Genomic DNA, 25,360 nt, shown 5'->3' with positions numbered 1-25,360 from the left:
TTTTACAGCATGAAACTCTTCAATTCCAACTTTTAAACTTTTAAACTTTTTAACAGGGTTCATTTCATCTACTGGTCTCTACTTCATTATTCACCATTTCCTTTAAATTAAGCAGAAGCAGTGTGATTTATGAATATTAAACTACGTGCTGATACCTGCATCATGACCTGTTAGGATCATATTTACAGCTAATAGAGACAGAAGTAGTTTACAGAAGCAGAAAGCTGAGTGGACACCACATGCACACAACAGCGCTCAGGTTTCTTCTATTCAACATTGTCAGCTTTAAACTGAACTTTAATCTGATATCATCCAAGTTATTTTTTTGATATTTTTTTGATACTCCTGACACCCACACCGTCACCAGGAGGACAGTCTGAGCTGCAGTGAGCTACAGTCTGGATTATCTGCACTACTTACTGTCTTGGTCTCTTCTTTACTCTTCCTGTTTTTTCTTTTCTCACTTTCAGATCTGAAAAAATCCTTTTTATAAACCTGGTTTCTCCTGTTTGGTTGCATGACACAGAGCTGGAAGTAAGACTGAGAGGTGGAGCCCCTTCAGGGAGTTCTGTTGTTGCAAACTCCTTGTCACTGATCTGCTTTGATTCGAAGTGGGTTGGCCCTCAGAGGGCCCTTCTGGCTGGTTTGCCCGTTGCCAGACAAGCACCTCCCGCTGACGCCAAGCCAGAATGTAAAGTGATGAAGTTACCTTGCATGCGTGTCTTTGTGCTATGGGAGGATGCTTCCTGCAGAGCTCATGTATGCACATGGAGAACATGCAATCCTTCTGCACGATCCTGACCACTGTTCAGCCTCGTACTGTGAAAGCAAGAAAACAACAATGTTGAGAAAAGGAAGCTAAATGACTGTAAGACACATCAGGAGAAAAAGGGAAATTATAGCCGATAAAATGAATATTAAGAGGATTTCTCTGTTGCTACGCGATTGGCAGGTTCAATAAACATTCTGTGCAATCTGTGCATAACACAATTATTACATATAAATACAAACATTTAGTGTGAAAATAATCTGTTTAAACATGAATTTTCTTCATGGATCAGATGATTTTGCTTGATGTTGCTTAGTTTCATCAAAAGAATAATGAATTTGTGTGCATGTTTTAATCACATGAAACATTCATGGGTAAATCTGTGTAAGGATTTAAATGTCACTGTGCAGGGTGACAGAGATTAAAGGCTTTTAAATGTAAACATTATGGATTATAATTGATTTATAAACCATCATTAGGTTCTCATTAGTGACAATTACTTTCGGAAGACAGAGTTCTGTCAGTCAGATGTGTTTCTAGTTTTTATTATTTTAAACACACAAACCACATAAATGAGTCAAAGCTGATTAATGTGTTTGTTTTTATCTGTTCTTGTAAATAAACTGCTTTTATTTACCAGGAACAGGCCAAATCAACAGATTGAATGTTGACAACTTTATAATCACATCCTATCATTTTACAAAAATGTCCACTTGTTAAAAAGTTGTGAAATTTTGTTGTTTTAATTCTTTTTTTCCGTCCTCATCATCACTCACACCCAGCAGTTATTCTTTCTTGCTGCCGGTCGCAGCTTTCTTGTGTCAACAAGCCAAATTCTCCCTTTTTCCAACCTAACTTTTCTAAGAAAGCAGCTGTTTATCCTGATAAACAGACAAATGAAGAAGACGAATAAGAAGTGGGTCTTTTCTGCCTCTCTTTGTTTGTGTCAAATTATTTTTCCATCACTTGTTCAAACATGAGTGCTCGCTACCTGCACCGACGTGTTCGATTCAGCAGCTGTGGTGGGAGCAGGTGACGAGGAAGATTGGATTCCTGTTTTCCCTGCTGTGGACTCTAATAGCTTTGATCGGATGCAACAGACAGCGGGAGAGTTTTACAGAGACAAAAACACTCTTTTCATCTGCAGTCTTTCCATCAGCTGACTCACAGTTTGGTCTGGAAGGACACAAAGCGCTGACCTTCCAGCCTGACCTCCCTGAGCTTAGAGCTCCACCAGTGAGCATGAAAAGGATAAGAAATCATTCAGATTGAGCTATTTAGAGTTTGAAACAGCTGAAAATGGATGTGGGGTCACCTCTAAACTTTCTCTGAAATTGGAAACACTGATGGAGTCTGCTTTTTGTTATCTGGAACATCCCAGATGTTATGAGACGGCATATCTCAGTGGAGGTATAAAGCTATTTTACTGAAAGCAGAAAGCCACAACTTAATTTAAAATACCCATAAATGGCTTTTTTTTAAAAAATAAATAAATAAATAAATAAATATATATATATATATATCTATATATACATATATACATATATATATATATATATATATATATATATATATATATATATACATATATATATATATATATATATATATATATATATATATATATATATATATACATATATATATATATATATATATATATATATATATATATATACATATACATATATATATATATATATATATATATATATATATATATATATATATATATATATATATATATAATATTTATGATTATTTCTAAGACTGGATGTTAAAATAACATCTTACAACAAACATTTAGATCTGAAACTTTTCAAATCATCATAAATTTACAAATGAAAACATTTCTGACATGAATTTTATTCAGATTTTTCCTTCTTTTACTAATTTTATTTGTCCAGGTAAAATGTTTAAGAACTTATTCTCATTTGCAAATCACCACCTATTTCTAAAAGCACAAAAAACTGAACCAGAAATGTAAAAAAAAAACCAGACATATGTATTTTTATTATTTTAATAGAGTGATGAATTAATACCTGGCCAAATAAAGATGAATAAAACAGAAACCCATATATGTGACCTTATAAACATATCCATATCCTAAGTCTTATCATTTCAGAAATCAATAAAAAGTGTTGCCGTTACCGAGCTGGCGGCTAGTTGTTAGCTGGTCTCTACTGGACTCTACCGTCTTTGTCAGTGAAAATAAAATTCTTGTCACATTGCACCTGCTAAAACCAAGTTTAACGTTTCAGTCTAAACTAAATCCTTTGGCTTAACTGTGTGAAAATGCATCAGTAACAACTAGCGAGTCATTATCTCCTCACTATTTCTGAGCTTTAGAGAAGCTAAAGCTAAAGCTATTTCCCAAGACCCCTCCCCTGTCCCCGCACGGAGTCTGGTTTTCTGTGGATCTGGTAAAAACTCGGCACGTTGGTTGATTACAGACAAAGCTTTCAGGATTCTTGGAAAAGTATTTTGTTTTCCACGTGAAAACCAGCACAGAAGCAAAGCCACTAAAACCTGATTGGTCAGTATTCTCCCGACAGGCTGACAGAAGAGAAACCTACAGCTTCCAGAATAAAACCCTTTTCCATCGACGGCAAATATCTCTTCACACAGATTATGGTTTTATTTGGTCTGAAAGGTTGCAGACCATTACATGATGGAAAGTGTTTCTGCACATTCCAGTAGGACCAGTGCTGAACAGACACACAACTGGTTTCCTTTATGTGTCACTTACTTTGTTTTCTTATGTTTATGCAACAAAATGCCACTTTTAGAAACACAAACCACGTGGATAAGTTTAAGGAAAGACTGGTTAGACTGGAGCGCACGGTGAAAGTCAGACAACGGTTTGGAAATCCACCAGTTCAGTCGTGTTTGCAGTCACGCAGAAAGTCTCAGGTCAAAGTAACGCGCAGAGTGAGAAGCAGATGTTGTAACGTTTGTTTAGACAAAAGCGTCAACTGAAGCGGTTTTATTGTTAAGATTGTTAAGATGAAGAAAGTCCACCTCAAAAACTCAGACCTGAGTTTTAGCATCACATTAAGACAGACGTGAAGTCGCCGTTACAAACATCTGGAGGATTCACAGAACGATGACTCAGCAGGATTTCTGCATTTATCTTTAGCAGACCAACGACTGAAACGCTGTCCTCAACTGGTCTCCTTAAAGTCCATCAGACAGACACCAGTCCTCAGACCAGGAGTCTGGATCACACCAGTCCTCAGACCAGGAGTCTGGATCATACCAGTCCTCAGACCAGGAATCTGGATCACACCAGTCCTCAGACCAGGAGTCTGGATCACACCAGTCCTCAGACCAGGAGTCTGGATCACACCAGTCCTCAGACCAGGAGTCTGGATCACACCAGTCCTCAGACCAGGAGTCTGGATCACACCAGTCCTCAGACCAGGAGTCTGGATCATACCAGTCCTCAGACCAGGAGTCTGGATCACGCCAGTCCTCAGACCAGGAGTCTGGATCACACCAGTCCTCAGACCAGGAGTCTGGATCACACCAGTCCTCAGACCAGGAGTCTGGATCACACCAGTCCTCAGACCAGGAGTCTGGATCACACCAGTCCTCAGACCAGGAGTCTGGATCACACCAGTCCTCAGACCAGGAGTCTGGATCACACCAGTCCTCAGACCAGGAGTCTGGATCACACCAGTCCTCAGACCAGGAGTCTGGATCACACCAGTCCTCAGACCAGGAGTCTGGATCATACCAGTCCTCAGACCAGGAGTCTGGATCACACCAGTCCTCAGACCAGGAGTCTGGATTACACCGGTCCTCAGACCAGGAGTCTGGATCATATTGGTCCTCAGACCAGGAGTCTGGATCATACCAGTCCTCAGACCAGGAGTCTGGATCACACCAGTCCTCAGACCAGGAGTCTGGATCATACCAGTCCTCAGACCAGGAGTCTGGATCACACCAGTCCTCAGACCAGGAGTCTGGATCACACCAGTCCTCAGACCAGGAGTCTGGATCACACCAGTCCTCAGACCAGGAATCTGGATCATATTGGTCCTCAGACCAGGAGTCTGGATCATATTGGTCCTCAGACCAGGAATCTGGATCATATTGGTCCTCAGACCAGGAATCTGGATCATATTGGTCCTCAGACCAGGAATCTGGATCATATTGGTCCTCAGACCAGGAATCTGGATCATATTGGTCCTCAGACCAGGAGTCTGGATCATATTGGTCCTCAGACCAGGAGTCTGGATCACACCAGTCCTCAGACCAGGAGTCTGGATCACACCAGTCCTCAGACCAGGAGTCTGGATCACACCAGTCCTCAGACCAGGAGTCTGGATCACACCAGTCCTCAGACCAGGAGTCTGGATCACACCAGTCCTCAGACCAGGAGTCTGGATCATACCGGTCCTCAGACCAGGAGTCTGGATCATATTGGTCCTCAGACCAGGAATCTGGATCATATTGGTCCTCAGACCAGGAATCTGGATCATATTGGTCCTCAGACCAGGAATCTGGATCATATTGGTCCTCAGACCAGGAGTCTGGATCATATTGGTCCTCAGACCAGGAATCTGGATCATATTGGTCCTCAGACCAGGAATCTGGATCATATTGGTCCTCAGACCAGGAGTCTGGATCATATTGGTCCTCAGACCAGGAATCTGGATCATATTGGTCCTCAGACCAGGAATCTGGATCATATTGGTCCTCAGACCAGGAATCTGGATCATATTGGTCCTTAGATCTTTATACTGACATCTGATAAAGAATTAACTTCTAAATCCTGCTGTTAGTTTATAAAGAACTAAATGGTTTCAGACCAAACTTTGTTCAGGATCTTCTGAACCAACCAGATCCCTCAGGGGTCACCAGGGTCAGGTCTACTTTAGTCAGAACCAAACAGTTTTTATTTTCCTCACATGTGGAACAAACTTCCAGAAACCTGCAGGTCTGCTGGAACTCCCAGCTGCTTTAAATAAAGTTTAAACACGTTTTTATTTGCTGCCTTTTATCAGAGTTACTTCCTGACACCGTCATTTTTATTCAAAGTATTTTTTTATTTAATCTTTTTAATTTAAAAGTTTTTATGCTTCTGCACCATCTGTAACACTTTAATGTTTTCATGCAAAGCACATGAAAGGTGCTGAATGTATTTCCTTCCAAGTCAGCTGCAGCTTCGGACAGCTTTATTAACTTAAAATTATTTAATGAGTCTTTACATCCAGAAAAGTACTTCCTGTTAGAAGTAGCCTGAATACTCATCGGCTTATCTGGTTACAGCTGGTCAGTTTTTCTCATCATCAAAATGATATTTTTATCTGAAGCCATATCTACATGAGTGTCTTAGATTATTTATTTTTATTTAAGCTCATCTTTTAGCTGGTTTTGACATTAGGAACATTATATTATATAAAGCAATATCATCAGGCAGAGCAGAGGACTAATCCTGCAGGGGTCCAGATAAGTTGTGTTGCATCTCAGGGTCATTCAGAATTAATTCCAATAAAGGTGATATTAGAATGAACGCGTCCAATAATCACCTGATAGACAACCCACCGTGTGTGTGTGTGTGTGTGTGTGTGTGTGTGTGTGTAGAGGGAATAGGGGTGGGAGTGGCGGTGACAACTAGAGAGGGGTGGGTTAACAGCCTGAAGCTTGTCAGTGTCGGTAAAGTCCGCTGTGCGCTTTGGCACGGTGTCCTCAGCGCGCGCTTTCACGATGCGTAAAAACATCGATGTGCGCCTTTTCCATGTTTACATGCGCCGCTCCTTTTGACCCTTAGGAAGGGATTCATTCCAGTAACAAGACTCTAGTCTGTTTTTTACCATCAAACCGGGCTGGTGCCAGAAGATGGAGCCGCTCCTCAACACCAGCGACTGTAAAGGAACCAACGTGTCCGTGAACTGCAGCGGCGGCTACAACCAGTTCATCCAGCCGGCCTGGCAGATCACCCTGTGGGCTGTCGCTTACTGCAGCATCGTGGCAGTGTCTGTGGTCGGCAACGTTGTGGTCATTTGGATTATTTTGGCCCATAAACGCATGAGAACGGTGACCAATTACTTCCTGGTGAGTAACCAAAGGAAGGATTTCATCTGTTTGGAGACAAACTTACAGTTAGATTTGTGTGGAAACAAAAGCTGAACTGACAGGTACAAAGTTTAATATCAGAAAAAAATGAGAAATGACGAGGTTGCCATGGTTACATCAGGTATTTGAAACCCAAAAAGCATTGATTTGTTATTTTAATCTTTCATTAAACAGCTCGAGCTCACATCTTTTAATAAAAACCTCTCTTTGCTCTGAAGAGCTCTGAGAATTTATGAAAAAATAATCAACTACAAAACAAACCTGTAAATAACTGGGTGTGTATTTACTGCCAGCTATAAGCATATTATCAGTTAATTTAATGAGTAACAGATGAGCCGATAAAATGCTTTACAGTCACGGTTTCATTCAATTACCAGTTTATAATCCACATATTTATCACCAGCTCATATGAGACAAAGAAAAGCATCCTGCTGCACAGAAACAGTTAATTTAACCACTTTTACATGCAAATTGGTTACAATGTTTTGTCATTTGAGTAATTTAATCATCTGATGCCTCACAAGTCTTCCAATCCACAAAACAAACATGCTTTAAATGTGCATCATCAGATCCGTATCAAAGCAACTCAGTCTGCAATTAAAAGCTCTTTGATACGAGGAATTTCATTTAAAAAGAAAATGTGATTAATTTTAATGCTTCAGGCATTGTAGTTATTATCAAATAATTTGCTTTAAAAAGACATTTTCACATTTCTGACAGCAGGTTGTGGGACTGAACTTACAGAGAAAAGCATGAAATCATGTTTTAAACTTAAAAATGTCACTTTTCAGATGTGATGCAGTTCGTTTTCATGCTCAGATCATTTCTCCAAGATCTGGACCAGAGCTGTTACTGAAACACAGTTCTGAAGTTGTTCCATGCAGAAGGAGACCTGCTGCAGCTCCTAACAAGTCTTTCCCCTCTGGGACCACTTTTCCTAATGCTCCTTGTTCCACATGTTTCTACCAGCATGTCTGGATGGTTGACCAGGCTCTCCGTTTGGGATCCTTTACTTTGCTTCAACCACATCGCTTGTCAATGCAGTCTGTCCCAGGTAGCGTCTTCTGTCCCAGGTAGCGTCTTCTGTCCCAGGTAGCATCTTCTGTCCCAGGTAGCGTCTTCAGTCCCAGATAGCGTCTTCAGTCCCAGGTAGCGTCTTCTGTCCCAGGTAGCGTCTTCAGTCCCAGGTAGCGTCTTCTGTCCCAGGTAGCGTCTTCAGTCCCAGGTAGCATCTTCTGTCCCAGGTAGCGTCTTCTGTCCCAGGTAGCGTCTTCAGTCCCAGGTAGCGTCTTCTGTCCCAGGTAGCGTCTTCTGTCCCAGGTAGCGTCTTCAGTCCCAGGTAGCGTCTTCTGTCCCAGGTAGCGTCTTCAGTCCCAGGTAGCGTCTTCAGTCCCAGATAGCGTCTTCAGTCCCAGGTAGCGTCTTCTGTCCCAGGTAGCGTCTTCAGTCCCAGATAGCGTCTTCAGTCCCAGGTAGCGTCTTCTGTCCCAGGTAGCGTCTTCAGTCCCAGGTAGCGTCTTCTGTCCCAGGTAGCGTCTTCAGTCCCAGGTAGCGTCTTCTGTCCCAGGTAGCGTCTTCTGTCCCAGGTAGCGTCTTCAGTCCCAGGTAGCGTCTTCTGTCCCAGGTAGCGTCTTCTGTCCCAGGTAGCGTCTTCTGTCCCAGGTAGCGTCTTCAGTCCCAGATAGCATCTTCTGTCCCAGGTAGCGTCTTCTGTCCCAGGTAGCGTCTTCTGTCCCAGGTAGCGTCTTCAGTCCCAGGTAGCGTCTTCTGTCCCAGGTAGCGTCTTCTGTCCCAGGTAGCATCTTCTGTCCCAGGTAGCGTCTTCAGTCCCAGGTAGCGTCTTCTGTCCCAGATAGCGTCTTCTGTCCCAGGTAGCGTCTTCAGTCCCAGGTAGCGTCTTCAGTCCCAGGTAGCGTCTTCTGTCCCAGGTAGTGTCTTCTGTCCCAGGTAGCGTCTTCAGTCCCAGGTAGCGTCTTCTGTCCCAGGTAGCGTCTTCTGTCCCAGGTAGCGTCTTCTGTCCCAGGTAGCGTCTTCAGTCCCAGATAGCGTCTTCAGTCCCAGGTAGCGTCTTCTGTCCCAGGTAGCGTCTTCTGTCCCAGGTAGCATCTTCTGTCCCAGGTAGCGTCTTCAGTCCCAGGTAGCGTCTTCAGTCCCAGGTAGCGTCTTCTGTCCCAGGTAGCGTCTTCAGTCCCAGGTAGCGTCTTCTGTCCCAGGTAGCGTCTTCAGTCCCAGGTAGCATCTTCAGTCCCAGGTAGCGTCTTCTGTCCCAGGTAGCGTCTTCTGTCCCAGATAGCGTCTTCTGTCCCAGGTAGCGTCTTCAGTCCCAGGTAGCGTCTTCTGTCCCAGGTAGCGTCTTCTGTCCCAGATAGCGTCTTCTGTCCCAGGTAGCGTCTTCTGTCCCAGGTAGCGTCTTCAGTACCAGATAGCGTCTTCTGTCCCAGGTAGCATCTTCTGTCCCAGGTAGCGTCTTCTGTCCCAGGTAGCGTCTTCTGTCCCAGGTAGCGTCTTCTGTCCCAGGTAGCGTCTTCTGTCCCAGATAGCGTCTTCTGTCCCAGGTAGCATCTTCTGTCCCAGGTAGCGTCTTCTGTCCCAGGTAGCGTCTTCAGTCCCAGATAGCGTCTTCAGTCCCAGGTAGCGTCTTCAGTCCCAGGTAGCGTCTTCTGTCCCAGGTAGCGTCTTCTGTCCCAGGTAGCGTCTTCTGTCCCAGGTAGCGTCTTCTGTCCCAGGTAGCATCTTCTGTCCCAGGTAGCGTCTTCTGTCCCAGGTAGCATCTTCTGTCCCAGGTAGCGTCTTCTGTCCCAGGTAGCGTCTTCAGTCCCAGATAGCGTCTTCTGTCCCAGGTAGCATCTTCTGTCCCAGGTAGCATCTTCTGTCCCAGGTAGCGTCTTCAGTCCCAGGTAGCGTCTTCTGTCCCAGATAGCGTCTTCTGTCCCAGGTAGCGTCTTCAGTCCCAGGTAGCGTCTTCTGTCCCAGGTAGCGTCTTCTGTCCCAGATAGCGTCTTCTGTCCCAGGTAGCGTCTTCTGTCCCAGGTAGCGTCTTCTGTCCCAGGTAGCGTCTTCAGTCCCAGATAGCGTCTTCAGTCCCAGGTAGCGTCTTCTGTCCCAGGTAGCGTCTTCTGTCCCAGGTAGCGTCTTCAGTCCCAGGTAGCGTCTTCAGTCCCAGGTAGCGTCTTCTGTCCCAGGTAGCGTCTTCAGTCCCAGGTAGCATCTTCAGTCCCAGGTAGCGTCTTCTGTCCCAGGTAGCGTCTTCAGTCCCAGGTAGCGTCTTCAGTCCCAGGTAGCGTCTTCTGTCCCAGATAGCGTCTTCTGTCCCAGGTAGCATCTTCTGTCCCAGGTAGCGTCTTCTGTCCCAGGTAGCATCTTCTGTCCCAGGTAGCGTCTTCAGTCCCAGGTAGCGTCTTCAGTCCCAGGTAGCGTCTTCTGTCCCAGGTAGCGTCTTCAGTCCCAGGTAGCTTCTTCTGTCCCAGATAGCGTCTTCAGTCCCAGGTAGCGTCTTCTGTCCCAGATAGCGTCTTCTGTCCCAGGTAGCGTCTTCAGTCCCAGGTAGCGTCTTCTGTCCCAGGTAGCGTCTTCAGTCCCAGGTAGCGTCTTCAGTCCCAGGTAGCGTCTTCAGTCTAAGGCAGATCCCTGAACTGAACAGAATCTTGTCCCATCTCGAGCGTGACGGTAGAACCGCTGCCTTTGTGCTTCTGATGTTCATGGAGCTGCTTGAGCCGAGCTTCCAGCTGCACGTCGAGCCTTTTCTGGTCACTTGATCCACTCTCTGTAGTTTGAACAACCCACGTATGGCCTTGGCTTTCCACGGTGGCAGAGCTAGATTTTAGAAATGTGGTGGACAGAAGGCGGCTGGTTGTTCAAATCAAATCAAACTTTATTTGTATCGCACTTTTCATACAAAAGCACATCAAAGTGCTGAACAACATAAAAATACAAACACTTAAAAACACACACACACACACACACACCCCTTCCTCTGACCAGTAATGCCAAAATAAAAACGACATTTGGGGAATCCATCCATGTCAGGAGCCGCCCCAGGAATGACCAACAGAGACGCAGACACAGGGAACACCCAGACCGACAGGGTGGGGTCCACACCGCAGCCATATGGCTGCAGTGCAGGACCCCACCCTGTCGGTCAAACAGGTTGGATCCCCGTGTTGGTTTATGAAACGACCCCGCTCACATAAGCTGCTCTGATAACTATTTCACATCAGAGAAACAATAAAAGTTTAAATTAAAAATGAGATAAAACTTATTTATAACAATAATCTGCACCAGCAAGTGGAGATGTATGCAACAGGTTAAAGAAGGTCTGTAGAAAGATGACCTAGTTGTTCTGGGGTGCAGCATGTGAAGCCTGACGTGGCAGTGGGGGGGGGGATCAGTGACTTTACTGTCTGGTGGTGGTGGCCGACTGGATCCTTAAAGTCTGACCACAATGTGTAGCCGGTTCTGTTGGGAGCCGGGCTCGGGTCAGTCAACACGTTTGTATCTTCCAGTACAAAATCAGACCAGTTACAGGATATTTTTCTCCACATTTTGAACCCAACCAGTTGCCTCGCTTCTGTTTAAATGAAACTTTTCTACCTCTTCCTGTGGTTAGTTTACTATCCTGACTTGTAGGATGCACTGATTCCTTCCACAGAGCTCCCATTGCACCTTTTGGAGGTTTAAAGCTTTTGACTGATCTGTAATATAACTCCTGTTAAGTCTGTGGAGCATCCAGATCCCTGCAGCTGTCCTCTGAGTCCGCTACTGAGCCTTCTAGCAGATATCTACACAGGAGGTGATGCTGCCACCAGCAGCAATGTTAGGAGTAAAACTGATATGTACTCGATGTTCTAAAAGGTTAAACTGAGAGTGGGATTGTAAAGATAATAAATTGCTGCAGGACAGGAGTCTGTTTAATCCCTGACTGAGTTTAATCATAGCCATGCAATTATGCATTTTACCTGGAACCATTTTAATTTATCCAAGCATCAAATTGTTGGGAATTGTCATTATAAACTGCAGAGAAAATGTCATATAATAAGTGTTTTAGGTCGTAGTGTATCCAGTGATTTTGCATTTAAATAGAATATTATGGCTGGTTTGTCAGATGTGATATTAAAGTCTTGCATGTATCTTGCAGTGATTAGTTTAACCAATACGCCGTAATTTTCAGTTTCTGCTGGAAGAAAATCCCCAATTTTCTCCTGCTGACGTGAGGAAAATGCTTTTTTATCTCCTGCAGGAATAAACCTGGTGAAGGTTTGAATTTTAAATAACGTCACGTCAGCCCGTGTCAGAAAATATGCTCTTACTGCTGTCGTTGCTTTGCAGGTGAACCTGGCCTTTGCTGAGGCGGCCATGTCAGCGTTCAACACGGTCATCAACTTTGCCTACGCCGTTCACAACGAGTGGTACTTTGGTCTGGTTTACTGCCGCTTCCACAACTTCTTCCCCATTGCAGCCATATTCGCCAGCATTTACTCCATGACAGCCATAGCCCTGGACAGGTGTGTGTCCCGCATGCTCCACATCATCAACCCACAGTGTGTATCTCCAGGCGAACCGTGAATTGAGGTGCTGCAGAGTCTTCAGTATTTTTACGACTTCACCCCATATTGAGCTCACAATAAGAAAACGTGGCTTCAGGCGATGCACATCATCAGATAACAGCAGCGTAGTATAGAGGAAATCTTATTAATGTGAATAACCATGGGGACATTCACATTATTGAGATCCTGTTCGGCCATTTTTATTATTATTCTGCCAAAGTTTGCCGCGCTACTCCTCCTGCACCGTTCAGGTCACTTCAATCGTTCGCATCTCAAACCCTGCAGCTCCTTTGGGAGATGTGTGCTGCGACTTTTGTCGATTCAAATCTTAGAAGTATTAAAAAACAATTCAACCTTGTGATTGGATGAAAGTCTTTCCGACCAAATGCGGTTTGGACTTTGCAAAACTTCAGCACAGCGATTGGTCAGTTTTTGCATTCAACAGGGTTTCGGAGCTCTGCACCGGTTTGTAAGTCTGGTTTGACTCCAACAATGCTTCCTGCAACATTTCAAGACTTTGATAAATCTTAAACACATTAAACAAAGTTTTTCACATTGAACAATAAAGTCTGTCACATCTTTACTGGAATCCTGCTAATTACACCCTGCTGGAAGTGAAAAAAAAAAAAGGTGTTCCCGTCCCAACTGGAAAAAATTTTAATGCTTTTTCCAAGGTGGAACTAAGAGTCCTAGTGATGTAGTGAGTAAGTCAGTGTGCTTAAATACAGAAGTTCATGGGTTCAATCCTGATGTGGGGCAATTAGAAAAAATATCACAAGTGCTTTGTTGTTTTCAATTTCTTATACTTATGCAATTTCATTTCAATCATTCAGCATAGTTCAATAAATGGGCATTCACCGTTGCTATTGTTTCAATAATAGCTGTTTCTAGTTAGATATGAGTTATTTTACACCTATGCATTGTGTGTGTAAACTACTCGCATACCTTCTCCATCCTGTCAGACGCATCTTCACCAGCGTCGCACTGCAGCAGGTTCTGAGCAGAAACAGGAGAAAATGTCAGACTCAGTAGCTACTATAAATATGATTTTATTATGAGAATGTACCTCCGTATTCCACCGCTGGAAGCTGCAGCATCTGAGTTTCCTACAGTTATTCTGGTAATAACATAAAAGTGACGGTCAGTGCCTTTCTGCGTGAAGACGTCTTTTCTCTAGGCGGTAAAAGCAGTTATAAAAACCACTGATTACATATTCATATTATATCTGATCAGCTTTATTTTAAACTGTAAAACTTCCTCTAAACTCTGATTTTCTGTTTATCTGGAGCAAATGAAACCCTGTGATGGCCTGGCAACCTGTCCAGGGTGCGCCCTGCCTCTCGTCTGGTAAATGCTGGGATAATAGATGCATGGATGACAACTGAAACTTATTTTGGACATTTAGGTTTAAAACAGTTCATCGTGTGATCAGTTCTGAGCTGATCTTTGCAGGTTGATGCAATGAAATGTTGATTTTTCATGAAAAGTTGCCTTTTTTTTTTACTTTTTAATATTTAAACATGATTTAAACAGATTAATAAACAGTCTCTGTAAGGCGTTATGGTGCTTGATAAACACCAGCATCCAGTCAGCTGTTTGCAGCTGAGATCATCAGCTTTGCAAAGTTGGGTCAAATCTGACAAAAAACTTTTATAATGTAAAAACAGATATGAAAAGTTTCCTCTACATATTTAAGATGGTGGTCGGTGGCTGGAACAAACCTTTTGGTGTTATTTCATAAAATAATGTTACACTTGCTGATCAGAAAGATGTTTAAAAGCTCCAAAACTGCAGGTAATAAATAACCAATTCAATCCAATTAACTTTATTAATATAACACATCATAAAACCACATGGTTGCCATAGCGATGTACATGTAAAGGATAACCGTTGAACACATGAAAACAGAGACATTCCACCCCCAGCCAGGAATTCTGCACTCCAAAGGACTTTCAGAGACTCGAGCAACAGAAGACATTCATGTATCTGAAACACAGTAAAATGTAAAAGCTCAAATAAATTTAAAGGCTAAAATACAAGTTAAGTTACTTCATAACTTCCCTGAATGCTGCACACGAAAGAGGATAAAAACACCTTCATTTGTGCCATGAAAACGAAGAAGCCAAGTTGTTTAATAACCACTTGAAGTGAGTCAAATCAAGCGTTTGTTCCTTTTCAGTCTGAGAGATGAAGAGAAATCATGGAAGGCTTCCAGCTAAAGCATCCTTTTAGAAACTGTTGGCAATAATATTAATTAAACACAATTTGTAGTTGATGAGCATAAAAAAAAGAATGAAATGAAGACATTTCTGCATGTGTGATGGTTGTTAGGTACATGGCCATCATCCACCCCCTGCAGCAGAGGCTGTCTTCCACAGAGACCCGCATGGTGATTGGTGTGATCTGGATCCTGGCTCTGCTTCTGGCTTTCCCTCAGTATTACTACTCAGCAACAGCGCTGCTGCCTGGACGCACGGTCTGCTTCATAGACTGGCCTGAATACAGCACAGTGGACTTTAAAAAGATGTGAGTACGATTCAGTTCTACCTGTTACTAAAGACGTCTGGCTGCAACTGCAGGTTCCTCTCCTTTCAGATTCACACTCTGGTTCTGCATCACGTCATTTACTTTAAAGATGTAATGTAAGGAAATTTGCATCATTTACAATCTGGTATTTGGCAGAGAGCCTGCGGCCACGCTTCCAGCAGTTGCTGCAGAATGAATAATGTAAAAAAAGTCTTTAAAAACAAGCTCCTGGAGGAGATTGCTGCTTGAAAAGATGGCTTGTGATGAAGCTAAACTTTCCACCTCCGCTGCAACTCAGATGAACACGATGATGATCTGCACATGGACAGAAATGGAGGAAAGAAGTAGCAGGTTTCAGCAGCATCTCAGTCAGAGGAGACTCCGACAGCCGTTGCTGCTTCTTCCTAAAAATATTCCACTCCTTCCTTAAAGCTGCACCCAGCTGAGTTGTCCGTCATGCATGCTCACCAGGAGATTCATGCTCATTAATAATCACCCACTCCTTGTAAATAAACTTGGGAAGTTAAGCTTCTGTGTGGATAATCCTTTTCATTTGAACAGAAAGTTATTTTAAAAGTCATATTTCAGGCATTTGATGTTCAGCGTGTCACAACCAGTTAAGTATTATTATTATTAGATGCTTTCTGTGTTTCCTGCGGTGGCGTCGGGTTCGCCTGATGAAAGAAATTTTCCCCTGGTAAATCCCTGCAGCAAGCGGCCCGGACCAGAGCCACTGCAGTCAGTCAGACTTAAACATCTACACAACATCTAGTGGAATATTTATTAAAGTAAACGATTCCTGTTCAGGCTGATTCTGTCTCAGAGGAAGGTTCCGGTTTGGAAGATTTCCATCAGGATATCTGTGAAGCTAAAAGAAGAAAATTTTCATTTCTGCTGATAGCAAGAAACTTCCTCTGTTGCAGCAGATTTGGTTTCCGTGTGTTAAAGAAAGCGATGAGGGATCAGCTTGACCACACGGCGACGTGCAAAGTGCCGATCAGATCAAAACTTTCACTTTTTCAAATGGGATTTATCAATAATTTGACATTCCTGAAGCTTTTTCAGAGTTTTTTGTTCAAAAGTTTCATCGTTTTCACACACTTTCAGTTCAGTTGTGTTTCTTTGTAAATCCACTGACAAATGTTTTGACACATTGCAGACAACTCAGCAAAGAACCAGTTTAAACTGGATCTTTAGGTTCTGCCACAAAGACACAATGTTTGTTCCCGTTTTTCTTTACTTGCATCTAAAAACAGCAAAAATCAGACAGTTTGACAGACAGAACCCAGGATTTTATCTGCAACAAGGTCGTTCCCAGAGAGCTGGTAGCTGAGAGCTTGCTACAGCCGTGTGTCTGAGGAAACTGGACAAGCAGAGGACAAAAGAAGACGTGCCAGGACGAATAAAAAAAAAAACGTCTCCAGCAGATAAACACAATCTGAAAGTGATGTCCTGAAGAAAAAGGAACAAATCCAGCAGAGACCTGAAACGGGACCTGAGAGATCAAACTGGACCTGCAGCCGATCCATCACATGTTGCCTGAAGCCTAATCAGACATGGTCTCCATGGAAACATGGCATTCGAATGTAAGGGAAGCAGGAAGAAAAGGCCGAGGAATGTCACATGACACAAGAACTGGACTGAAGATCAGGTCTGATGGAAGAACCCAGAGCTAAAGGAATCTGAGATCATCGAGGCAGAACCGAACAAAACATCCATAGTAGAGCTTTGGAAAGTCCTCGAGGAAGTCTGGAGAACTGGTTTTAAAGACCCCCTGGTCTCCAAGAGGGTTCAGACTGATGAAGAGTGATGTAGCACAAACCAAATGTTCACTTTCAGTCTCATTTTGAATTTAAAACCTGTGCATTTATTATTATTTTCACACTTTAATGAATCTCTGAACTTATTCTGTGTTTAAGTGGAAAGATCTGGAGGCGGCTCAGGAGTTCTGCACAGCTCTGGAAGCGTGCAGGTAGTCATCTCACAGGACGCAGGACATTCAACACAACACTCAATCCTTCATTTCTAGGATCAACAAGTCTTCCAGCTAATGTTTTCTCACTGACAGTGACTCAGTGGAATGAACTAATTCACCAGGGTGGGGCTCACTTTGCCTTCTATTTGCTCCATTTATGGCCACTCCTGCATGCTGACTTCCTCTTCTTCATGAACCATCGCTGATATACATATACACATATCCATAAGAGCGTTGACTCACCACTCCTCTTGGAGTTCTTCTTTAATCCCACATCATCCATTAAAATGTTTAGTTCTATGATATGTATGAAACAAATTCTGTGCAAATTATTATTTGTATTTTTAGTATGAATATAATGAAGTATGTGAAACAGGACTGTTGTATAAGTTAGCTCAGGATTAGCTGAATCAAATGGAAAGTTTACTCATCCATGCTGCCTCTGGTCCCTGTTGGTCCAGCTAATGTCATCGCATTAGCTGCAAATGCAGCAGGTTTACCCACTCCTGGTGGCACGCAGAGCGAGCCAGAGGCTGGAAGTGGAAAAGATGATGAAGGCTGGTGGAAAATCTCAGATGGGAACAAACTGCTTCAAAAGAGGAAACAACTAAAATGTAGGATGTGGAGAAGTCCACCTTTACATTTTACATTTCACTCTTTTAGAGGAGTTTGTGAGCAGCAAACAGATGAATGTGAGTGCCTGCAAGTCATTTTCTAAAATCTTTTCTGTGTTGTATATTTTAAATTTGATGTGTTTGAAACATTGGGAAAAAACTCCAAAAGAATTATTTACAGGAGAGGAAATTACTACTCTGGGACTGGTATTGATGGGGTTGAGATGGTCTGCAGAGATGAGGCAACATGCAAGATTCCAGGTGAAGATTTAGCTCCAAGAACTGTAAAATCTTTACTGACCAGGCAGAGTTTTCTTTCCAAATGGGAATCATCCATCCTCCTGAGAAGAGCGACAACAGTCTGGACAGAAAGAGAGATGCTCCTCATGCAGGACAGTTCGACACTTCAGCGTGTTGTCAGAGGAAGGCTAGCTTCAGTACCTTTCCAGGTGGCAGAAAGCGTCTCTTCCTCCTGAGTTACAGCTGTAAAAACCAAGAACAGAGAAACTAAAGAAAAACCCAAAGAAAAGCCGTCAGATCCTGACAGTTACGGTAGACCAACATCACAGCAGCAGAATGACGGCATGGCTGCCATGTTGAACCAAACAAATTTGGTTTTTGTTCTTTGTCTGGGTTGTCACAAAGCTATATGTCAATGCTGGAACTGACAGAGGAAACGAGCAGAGTGAGGAAGAAGGAGAAGAAAAAGGAGACATAGATCCATGAGACAGAAAACAAGCTGCTGAGCACAAACAGAGGAACCAGAAGAACAGCTGCTACACCGGTGAGGAAACAGAAGTATCCGACGGCCTCTGTAAGATGGCAGAGCAGACAACAATAATCAGAAATCAGCTCTCTGTTCTCTGAGAGCGCAGACCTCCACCAAGCAGCTCATTTTCACCACACTGTGATTTCCAGCTGATATTCTAGTCCTACATTCATTTTATATGGATACGCCATAAGATTCGCAGATTCATTGATATTCAATCCACAAAGTCTTAATTATGTTGTTATTGTTTGTGACATATTTATGTTATAAATTTGTTCTCTTGGGATAGTGAGAAATCCAAAGATCCCAAAATTTGGTAGTGTCCACAACGCTGTTCCTGTTCTGGATGGTAGGATCCAGAACGCTGTTCCTGTTGTGAATGATAGTATACAGAATGTTGTTCCTGTTCTGGATGGTAATATTTAGAACATTGTTTGTGTTCTGGATAGTTGTGTCTAGAACGTTGTTCCTGTTCTGGATGGTAGTATCCAAAACGTTGTTCCTGTCCTGGATGGTAATATTTAGAACATTGTTTGTGTTCTGGATAGTTGTGTCCAGAATGTTATTCCTGTTCTGGATGGTAATATTTAGAACATTGTTCCTGTTCTGGATGGTAGTGTCCAGAACGCTGTTCCTGTTTTGGATGGTAGTATCCAGAACGCTGTTCCTGTTCTGGATGGTAGTATCCAGAACGCTGTTCCTGTTCTGGATGGTAGTATCCAGAACGCTGTTCCTGTTCTGGATGGTAGTACCCAGAATACTGTTCCTGTTGTGGATAGTAGTATACAGAAGGTTGTTCCTGTTCTGGATGGTAGTTTTCAAAACGCTGTTCCTGTTCTGGATGGTAGTATCCAGAACGCTTTTCCTGTTCTGGATGGTAGTATCCAGAACACTGTTCCTGTTTGGATGGTAGTATCCAGAACACTGTTCCTGTTTGGATGGTAGTATCCAGAACACTGTTCCTGTTCTGGATGGTAGTGTCCAGAATGTTGTTCCTGTTCTGGATGGTAGTATCCAGAAGGCTGTTCCTGTTCTGGATGGTAGTTTTCAAAACGCTGTTCCTGTTCTGGATGGTAGTATCCAGAACGCTGTTCCTGTTCTGGACGGTAGTATCCAGAACGCTGTTACTGTTCTGGACGGTAGTATCCAGAACGCTGTTACTGTTCTGGACGGTAGTATCCAGAACGCTGTTCCTGTTCTGGACGGTAGTATCCAGAACGCTTTTCCTGTTCTGGATGGTAGTATCCAGAACGCTGTTCCTGTTCTTGATGGTAGTATCCAGAACGCTGTTACTGTTCTGGACGGTAGTATCACAAACGCTGTTCCTGTTCTGGATGGTAGTTTTCAAAACGCTGTTCCTGTTCTGGATATTAGTATCCAGAACGCTGTTCCTGTTCTCGACGGTAGTATCCAGAACGCTGTTCCTGTTCTCGACGGTAGTATCCAGAATGCTGTTCCTGTTCTGGACGGTGGTATCCAGAACGCTGTTCCTGTTCTGGACGGTAGTATCCAGAACGCTGTTCCTGTTCTGGACGGTAGTATCCAGAACGCTGTTCCTGTTCTCGACGGTAGTATCCAGAATGCTGTTCCTGTTCTGGACGGTGGTATCCAGAATGCTGTTCCTGTTCTGGACGGTAGTATCCAGAACGCTGTTCCTGTTCTGGACGGTAGTATCCAGAACGCTGTTCCTGTTCTGGACGGTAGTATCCAGAACGCTGTTCCTGTTCTGGATGGTAGTATCCAGAATGCTGTTCCTGTTCTGGATGGTAGTATCCAGAATACTGTTCCTGTTGTGGACGGTAGTATCCAGAATGCTGTTCCTGTTCTGGATGGTAGTATCCAGAATACTGTTCCTGTTCTGGATGGTAGTATCCAGAATACTGTTCCTGTTGTGGACGGTAGTATCCAGAATGCTGTTCCTGTTCTGGATGGTAGTATCCAGAATACTGTTCCTGTTGTGGATGGTAGTATCCAGAATACTGTTCCTGTTCTGAACGGTAGTGTCCAGAACGCTGTTCCTGTTGTGGATGGTAGTATACAGAATGTTGTTCCTGTTCTGGATGGTAGTATCTGGAACGTTTTTCCAGTTCTGGATGGTCGTATCCAGAAGGTTGTTCCTGTTTGGATGGTAGTATCCACAAGGTTGTTCCTGTTTGGATGGTAGTATCCAGAAGGTTGTTCCTGTTTGGATGGTAGTATCCAGAAGGTTGTTCCTGTTTGGATGGTTGTATGCTCCACATATTTTTGATATCTTGGAAAACTTGTTGGGAACTTTTCCTGGATTTTCTCACCATTTATTGTGGAATTATATGCAGATATACTGAAAATGGTTCTATCTCACAATGAGGAAGAATCCTTTACAACATTCCTGCATCCTCATCATTCCTAACATTTAACGAAATCCACGTTAGTCCAGGACCTGTTTCAGAACAAAATCATGAAAATCCATCCAGTAGTTTACCACAGGTGGTCAGCACTGTGTCCTCACAGCTAGAAGGTTGCTGATTCAACCCTCGGTTGGGGCGGGGTTTGGACAGTGACCTTTCTGTGTGGAGTTTGCATGTTCTCCCCGTGTATGCGTGGGTTCTCTCCGGGTTCTCCGGCTTCCTCCCACCATCCAAACACATGCATGTTAGGTTGATTGGTTACTCTAAATTGCCCATAAGAGTGAGTGGTTGTTTGTTTCTGCGTGGCCCTGCGATGGACTGGTGAGCTGTTCATGGTGTACCCTGCCTTTCGCCCAAAGACTGCTGGGATAGGCTCCAGCTTCGCCGCGACCCTTCATCAGACTAAGCAGTTAGGATAATGTATGAATGAGTTTTTGCATGTTGCTAACAGACAGACAGACAGACAAACGCCAGCAGAAACAACCAAGTGAAGTTAACAAGTATATGAAACCTTGAGTGTAGCTATTAGTGATTAAACCTGCAGGACAGTGTGGTAACTGTGGGAGCATGCATGTGTGCAAAATGGAAAGAATAATCTGTGTTTGTTTATGCAAATGTACCCAAACCCTTCTGGAGGATCAGAAACAGTCAGAGTACCCCGGTGTGTTTCCTAAATCCTAAATCATGTTAGTTTGCTGTTGTACTTTTTAAAAGTTAGTTCTTTTTCTGACTTTTTCATGTTTTCTTGTGATGTCTATCATACTATTTCTTTGCTTGTGGATTTTGTTTTTGTGCTTTGAGACATCCTTTCACCGAGAAAAGCTGCAGAAACTCAGACATGCGGATGTGTTCCACATTTAGTTTTGCTTTTCCCAGGTTCAGTATTTATTACATCAGCGTGTTATTTGTGTGTGTTCTTGCTGCAGCTACTACATTTGTGAGACGTTGCTAATCTACGTCCTGCCCCTGTGCATTATGGGATGGGCCTACACGACCGTGGGCGTCACACTCTGGGCGAGTGAGATACCTGGAGACTCGTCTGAACACTACAAAGAGCAGCTCATCTCCAAACGCAAGGTGACAAACACAAGCACACCTCCTCCGTCCAGAATCTTCACTTCTATTTAACTTGATGGCATTTTAACCCCCCCATGTAAAAACAAAACAACAGAAAGATTAGTTTTTAAAGCTGCTGCACAGCCTCGCTCCTGTGTTGTTCTGTGGCAGGTGGTGAAGATGATGATCGTGGTGGTGTGCACGTTCGCTGTCTGCTGGCTACCCTATCATATCTACTTCCTACTGCACCAGTTCTTCCCCGAGCTGTTTGAACACCGCTACATGCAGCAGGTGTACCTGGCCGTCATGTGGCTGGCCATGAGCTCCACCATGTACAACCCCATCATCTACTACTGCCTCAACAGCAGGTGGGTCACCTAGATCAACTGCTTCCTGTCAAAATGGCCAGCCTGGGTGTTTATCTGTTTCTCTTTCATTTGTGTTGGTTGTAATCTGTATTTGTGAGTATAATCCTTTCTGCCTGTTAAATCCATCCTGCTGTGGAATATCTATCTTCTCCTCGGCAGGTTCAGGGCAGGTTTCCAGCAGGCGTTTTGTTGCTGTGCTCCCACCGTCGCCAAAGAGGAGCTGGAGCTCAAATCTCCCCGTTACCTGCAAACCCAGGTGTGTGTTAGAAATACAGAGATAAAGATGACAACAAACCGGTCTCACCTCATCTACTGCTGATGCCAGCCTTACATACCAAACAGTGATCCGATGTGCCGAAACTTTAAACACGGATCGACTGAACTCACTGGATTTATTCATGTGAAAAAAAAGGAACATTTTTACTCTTCTTTGGTCTCTTGGCTCATTAGTTGTAAATGAAGACAATAAAGCGACAACAGAGCTGGAAGCGTTTCAGTGACAGATCCTTTCAGCAAAGTCTACTTAGAAGGAATTTTGAATCATGTAATAATAACAAAAAGCCAACACAATCTTACAGATGTTGGTCCAGACCTCTTAAAGGCTCGGGGATTGTACAGTTTCTCATTTGTCCTGACTTACACTGCAAAAACTGAAATCTAAGTAAGATTAAAAATCTTAAATTGAGTACACATATGCTTTTTTTTTTTAAGGTAGGTTAATTCTTAGTTTTTATGCCAATGAATTCCTCTTGTTTTAAGAGTATTTTTTACTTGTTTTGGGAAGTCTTGACAAGCCAAATTTTCTTGTTCTGTTGGCAGATGATGTATCTTATTTTAAGCAACATTTACCTCATTTTTGTAAAATTTTTTTCTTGTTTTTTAAGGCTGAGTTTTTGCAGTGTATTTACCATCAGTGCTGCAGCCTTCATCAGGCTGGTGATCATGTGTTGACTCATGAACAGATTGTTGGTTTAAGCCCTTAACCATCAGGGCCCGCCCCCAGCGACGTTTTGAAGATGATGATACAGTCTTGTGCAAAACACAGGTTTTTTTTGTTTTGTTTTTTGTGTTTTCTTTAAAGATGTGTTATGTAACTTTCTGACCCTAAAACTCCACATCCCAGACTTGTACAAGGACACAGTGACATCTATCATGTGCATTTCTGGAGCCGATGCTGCCCAGCAGTGTCCTGGCTGAGAAAGCGACACTGTACAACTTTTACATCCAGAACCCTTTCGCTTCACCATAAAATAAGGAACTGGCTATTTTTAACACGCAACGTCGCTGATTCAGTGAAGAAATGCAAGAAGATTAAACGTGAGAAAGCAACAAAACAAAGCCATCGTATGATAGTTTTCCACAGGCTGGAGAGAGCTAACATGTCAGGTAGGATGCAGGATGGATGCTGAGTTAACCGTCGATAGGGGGCGCATGACGGGAAAATGGCAAAAGTTCTGCAGTGTGTCTTTAGTTCCCAGAACTTACTTGCTCTCAAAGTGTAAGGCACACACCAGTGTAGTCTGGTGGAAATGGTCAGAGAATTGGGGGGAATTACGAACGTTTTTGCACCTTCACTTGGTTTGGTTTGCTCCCACGCTGCACGCTGACCAATCCGCTTCGACCGTGTGACACAGTTACAACAACTGTTCAGTAGGGGGCGGTGTTCTCTGAACAAACTGCTGACCATCAAGAAAAAAGAAGAAAATCTTACTCCCTGATCACCCAGGGCTGAAAATGACTTGTTAACTGCAAGTAAACAATAGAGCAACACAAAGTTTAAGCAGTCTTTGGGTTTTTGTTTTTACTTACTTGTTCAAACGTTGTGCAATTTTCACAAGAATCTGTCCAGTACGAGCAGCAGGAGAGACAGCGAGCTTTCCAGCACGTTGTACTTCACTTCCTCTCTTTGGTTCACTCCTGGCCCTCTTTTCCACCAGCGCCTACCCATCCCTACCCCATTTCAGCCAATAACACAATACCTGGCGTCCTCAGTGTGGCCGGGGTTGCCATAGCAACGCGGCTTGTAAGTATTGTGAAGGCATTTCTTTTTGTAACACACGCTGCTTGGTCTATGGCTTGTAACAAGGAAAATATTCCATGACCCGTTGTCAATGACCCAAAGTTGTTATCTGGAGTTGCAAAATTCTGGCCACTAGTGTCCTGCAAACTGTATACGTTGCATTTTCTGCCTGACTCCGAACCATCTTAACCCCAATGGATTAGGTGCTAAAAATGTGACAACTCGATCATGATGGAAACACCATGAACCAGGAGGAGTGGCGTCAGGCTGGGCTTGGTAGCTGCTGGTGGAAAAAGGCCAGTCGTGTCAGCGCACCAGACGAAAGTCAACTTGCGAGCAGACTGAGACCCCCGGGGTTTAAGCTGACCAGAGTTTCCTTCTCTGGTCAGAATCAGTCTGAATGTGCATTCTTACTGCTCTAAATGGACCAGACTATCCCAAGAAGCAGACCAGAATTCCCTTAAAGTGGACCAAACAGTGCTGTGGGTTGACCCTGGTGGTGTTGGTGCAGTTTGTAGCGTAGAAGACACTGAGGCCAAAGTGGACTGAGCTCTGCTTTGAGGTGACGTTTAATAAAGGAAAAAAAGTGCTGAAATGATGAAGACTGTCCTGTGCAGCTGCTGCCTGAGCTTTTTAAAGATGCCTCTTTGTTATTTAGATGATTTGTCCTCTTTGTGGTGAAATCAGTTCTGATTTCTTCTCAGCTTGAGTTAACTTTGAGCTCATCAGAAATCAACCCCCTTGTAGCGCAGTCTCTGAGGGTGAAGCTGCTTTTAGGACTGCAGAGAAACCAGTCTGCATTTGTTAAAAACCACAATTCTTTCTCTCGAAACTGAGCTGAGATGGATGCAGATGGAAATGTTAACTAAAACAAGCGTTTTGTTCCTTCTTTTTGTAAGAGTGAATTTATTTTCATGCATTTCTCTTTATTTTTTAAAATCAACATAACTTTCCTGCTTTGAAAGTGGGACATTCAACATGTACATTCCTGTAGCTGCCATCGCCCTGCAGCATCCTGAGGCTGAGAAACCACACCACATGTTTTGTTTTTTCCTGCATGGGGCAGTAAGTGACAGCTGGGTTTTGCTTTACATAATCTGTCGGTTTTGGAAACCCAGCGTGGAAACCCAGTAAGATATTATTGGGGTAAGAGAGAAAATAAAGAAAGGGAAGGAGCAAAAGATGAGACAAGAGTCAACATTAAACAGACTTTTACTAGCTGATGAGAACTCAGAGAAGAGACAGGGTG

At 43.4% G+C, this 25,360-nt stretch overlaps 1 protein-coding gene across 1 annotated transcript in view; it reads left to right on the top strand.

The window, feature by feature from the left end:
- Positions 1–6,616: 6,616 nt before the first annotated feature.
- tacr1b (tachykinin receptor 1b) overlaps positions 6,617–25,360 on the top strand; it is a gene marked incomplete at both ends in the record, with an annotated part of 19,547 nt that continues 803 nt past the window's right edge. The window contains 6 exons of the mRNA XM_079256992.1: positions 6,617–6,832; positions 12,179–12,354; positions 14,728–14,922; positions 21,594–21,744; positions 21,895–22,091; positions 22,251–22,347. Coding sequence (XP_079113118.1) covers positions 6,617–6,832; positions 12,179–12,354; positions 14,728–14,922; positions 21,594–21,744; positions 21,895–22,091; positions 22,251–22,347 — 1,032 coding nt within the window. The remainder of the gene's footprint in view (positions 6,833–12,178; positions 12,355–14,727; positions 14,923–21,593; positions 21,745–21,894; positions 22,092–22,250; positions 22,348–25,360) is intronic.

Source organism: Telmatherina bonti (genome assembly GCF_933228915.1).
Source record: "Telmatherina bonti genome assembly, chromosome: 17".
NCBI lineage: Eukaryota > Metazoa > Chordata > Actinopteri > Atheriniformes > Telmatherinidae > Telmatherina > Telmatherina bonti.
The sequence above is the reverse complement of the archived record's forward strand: the minus strand, read 5'-3'. Positions and strand labels throughout refer to the sequence as shown.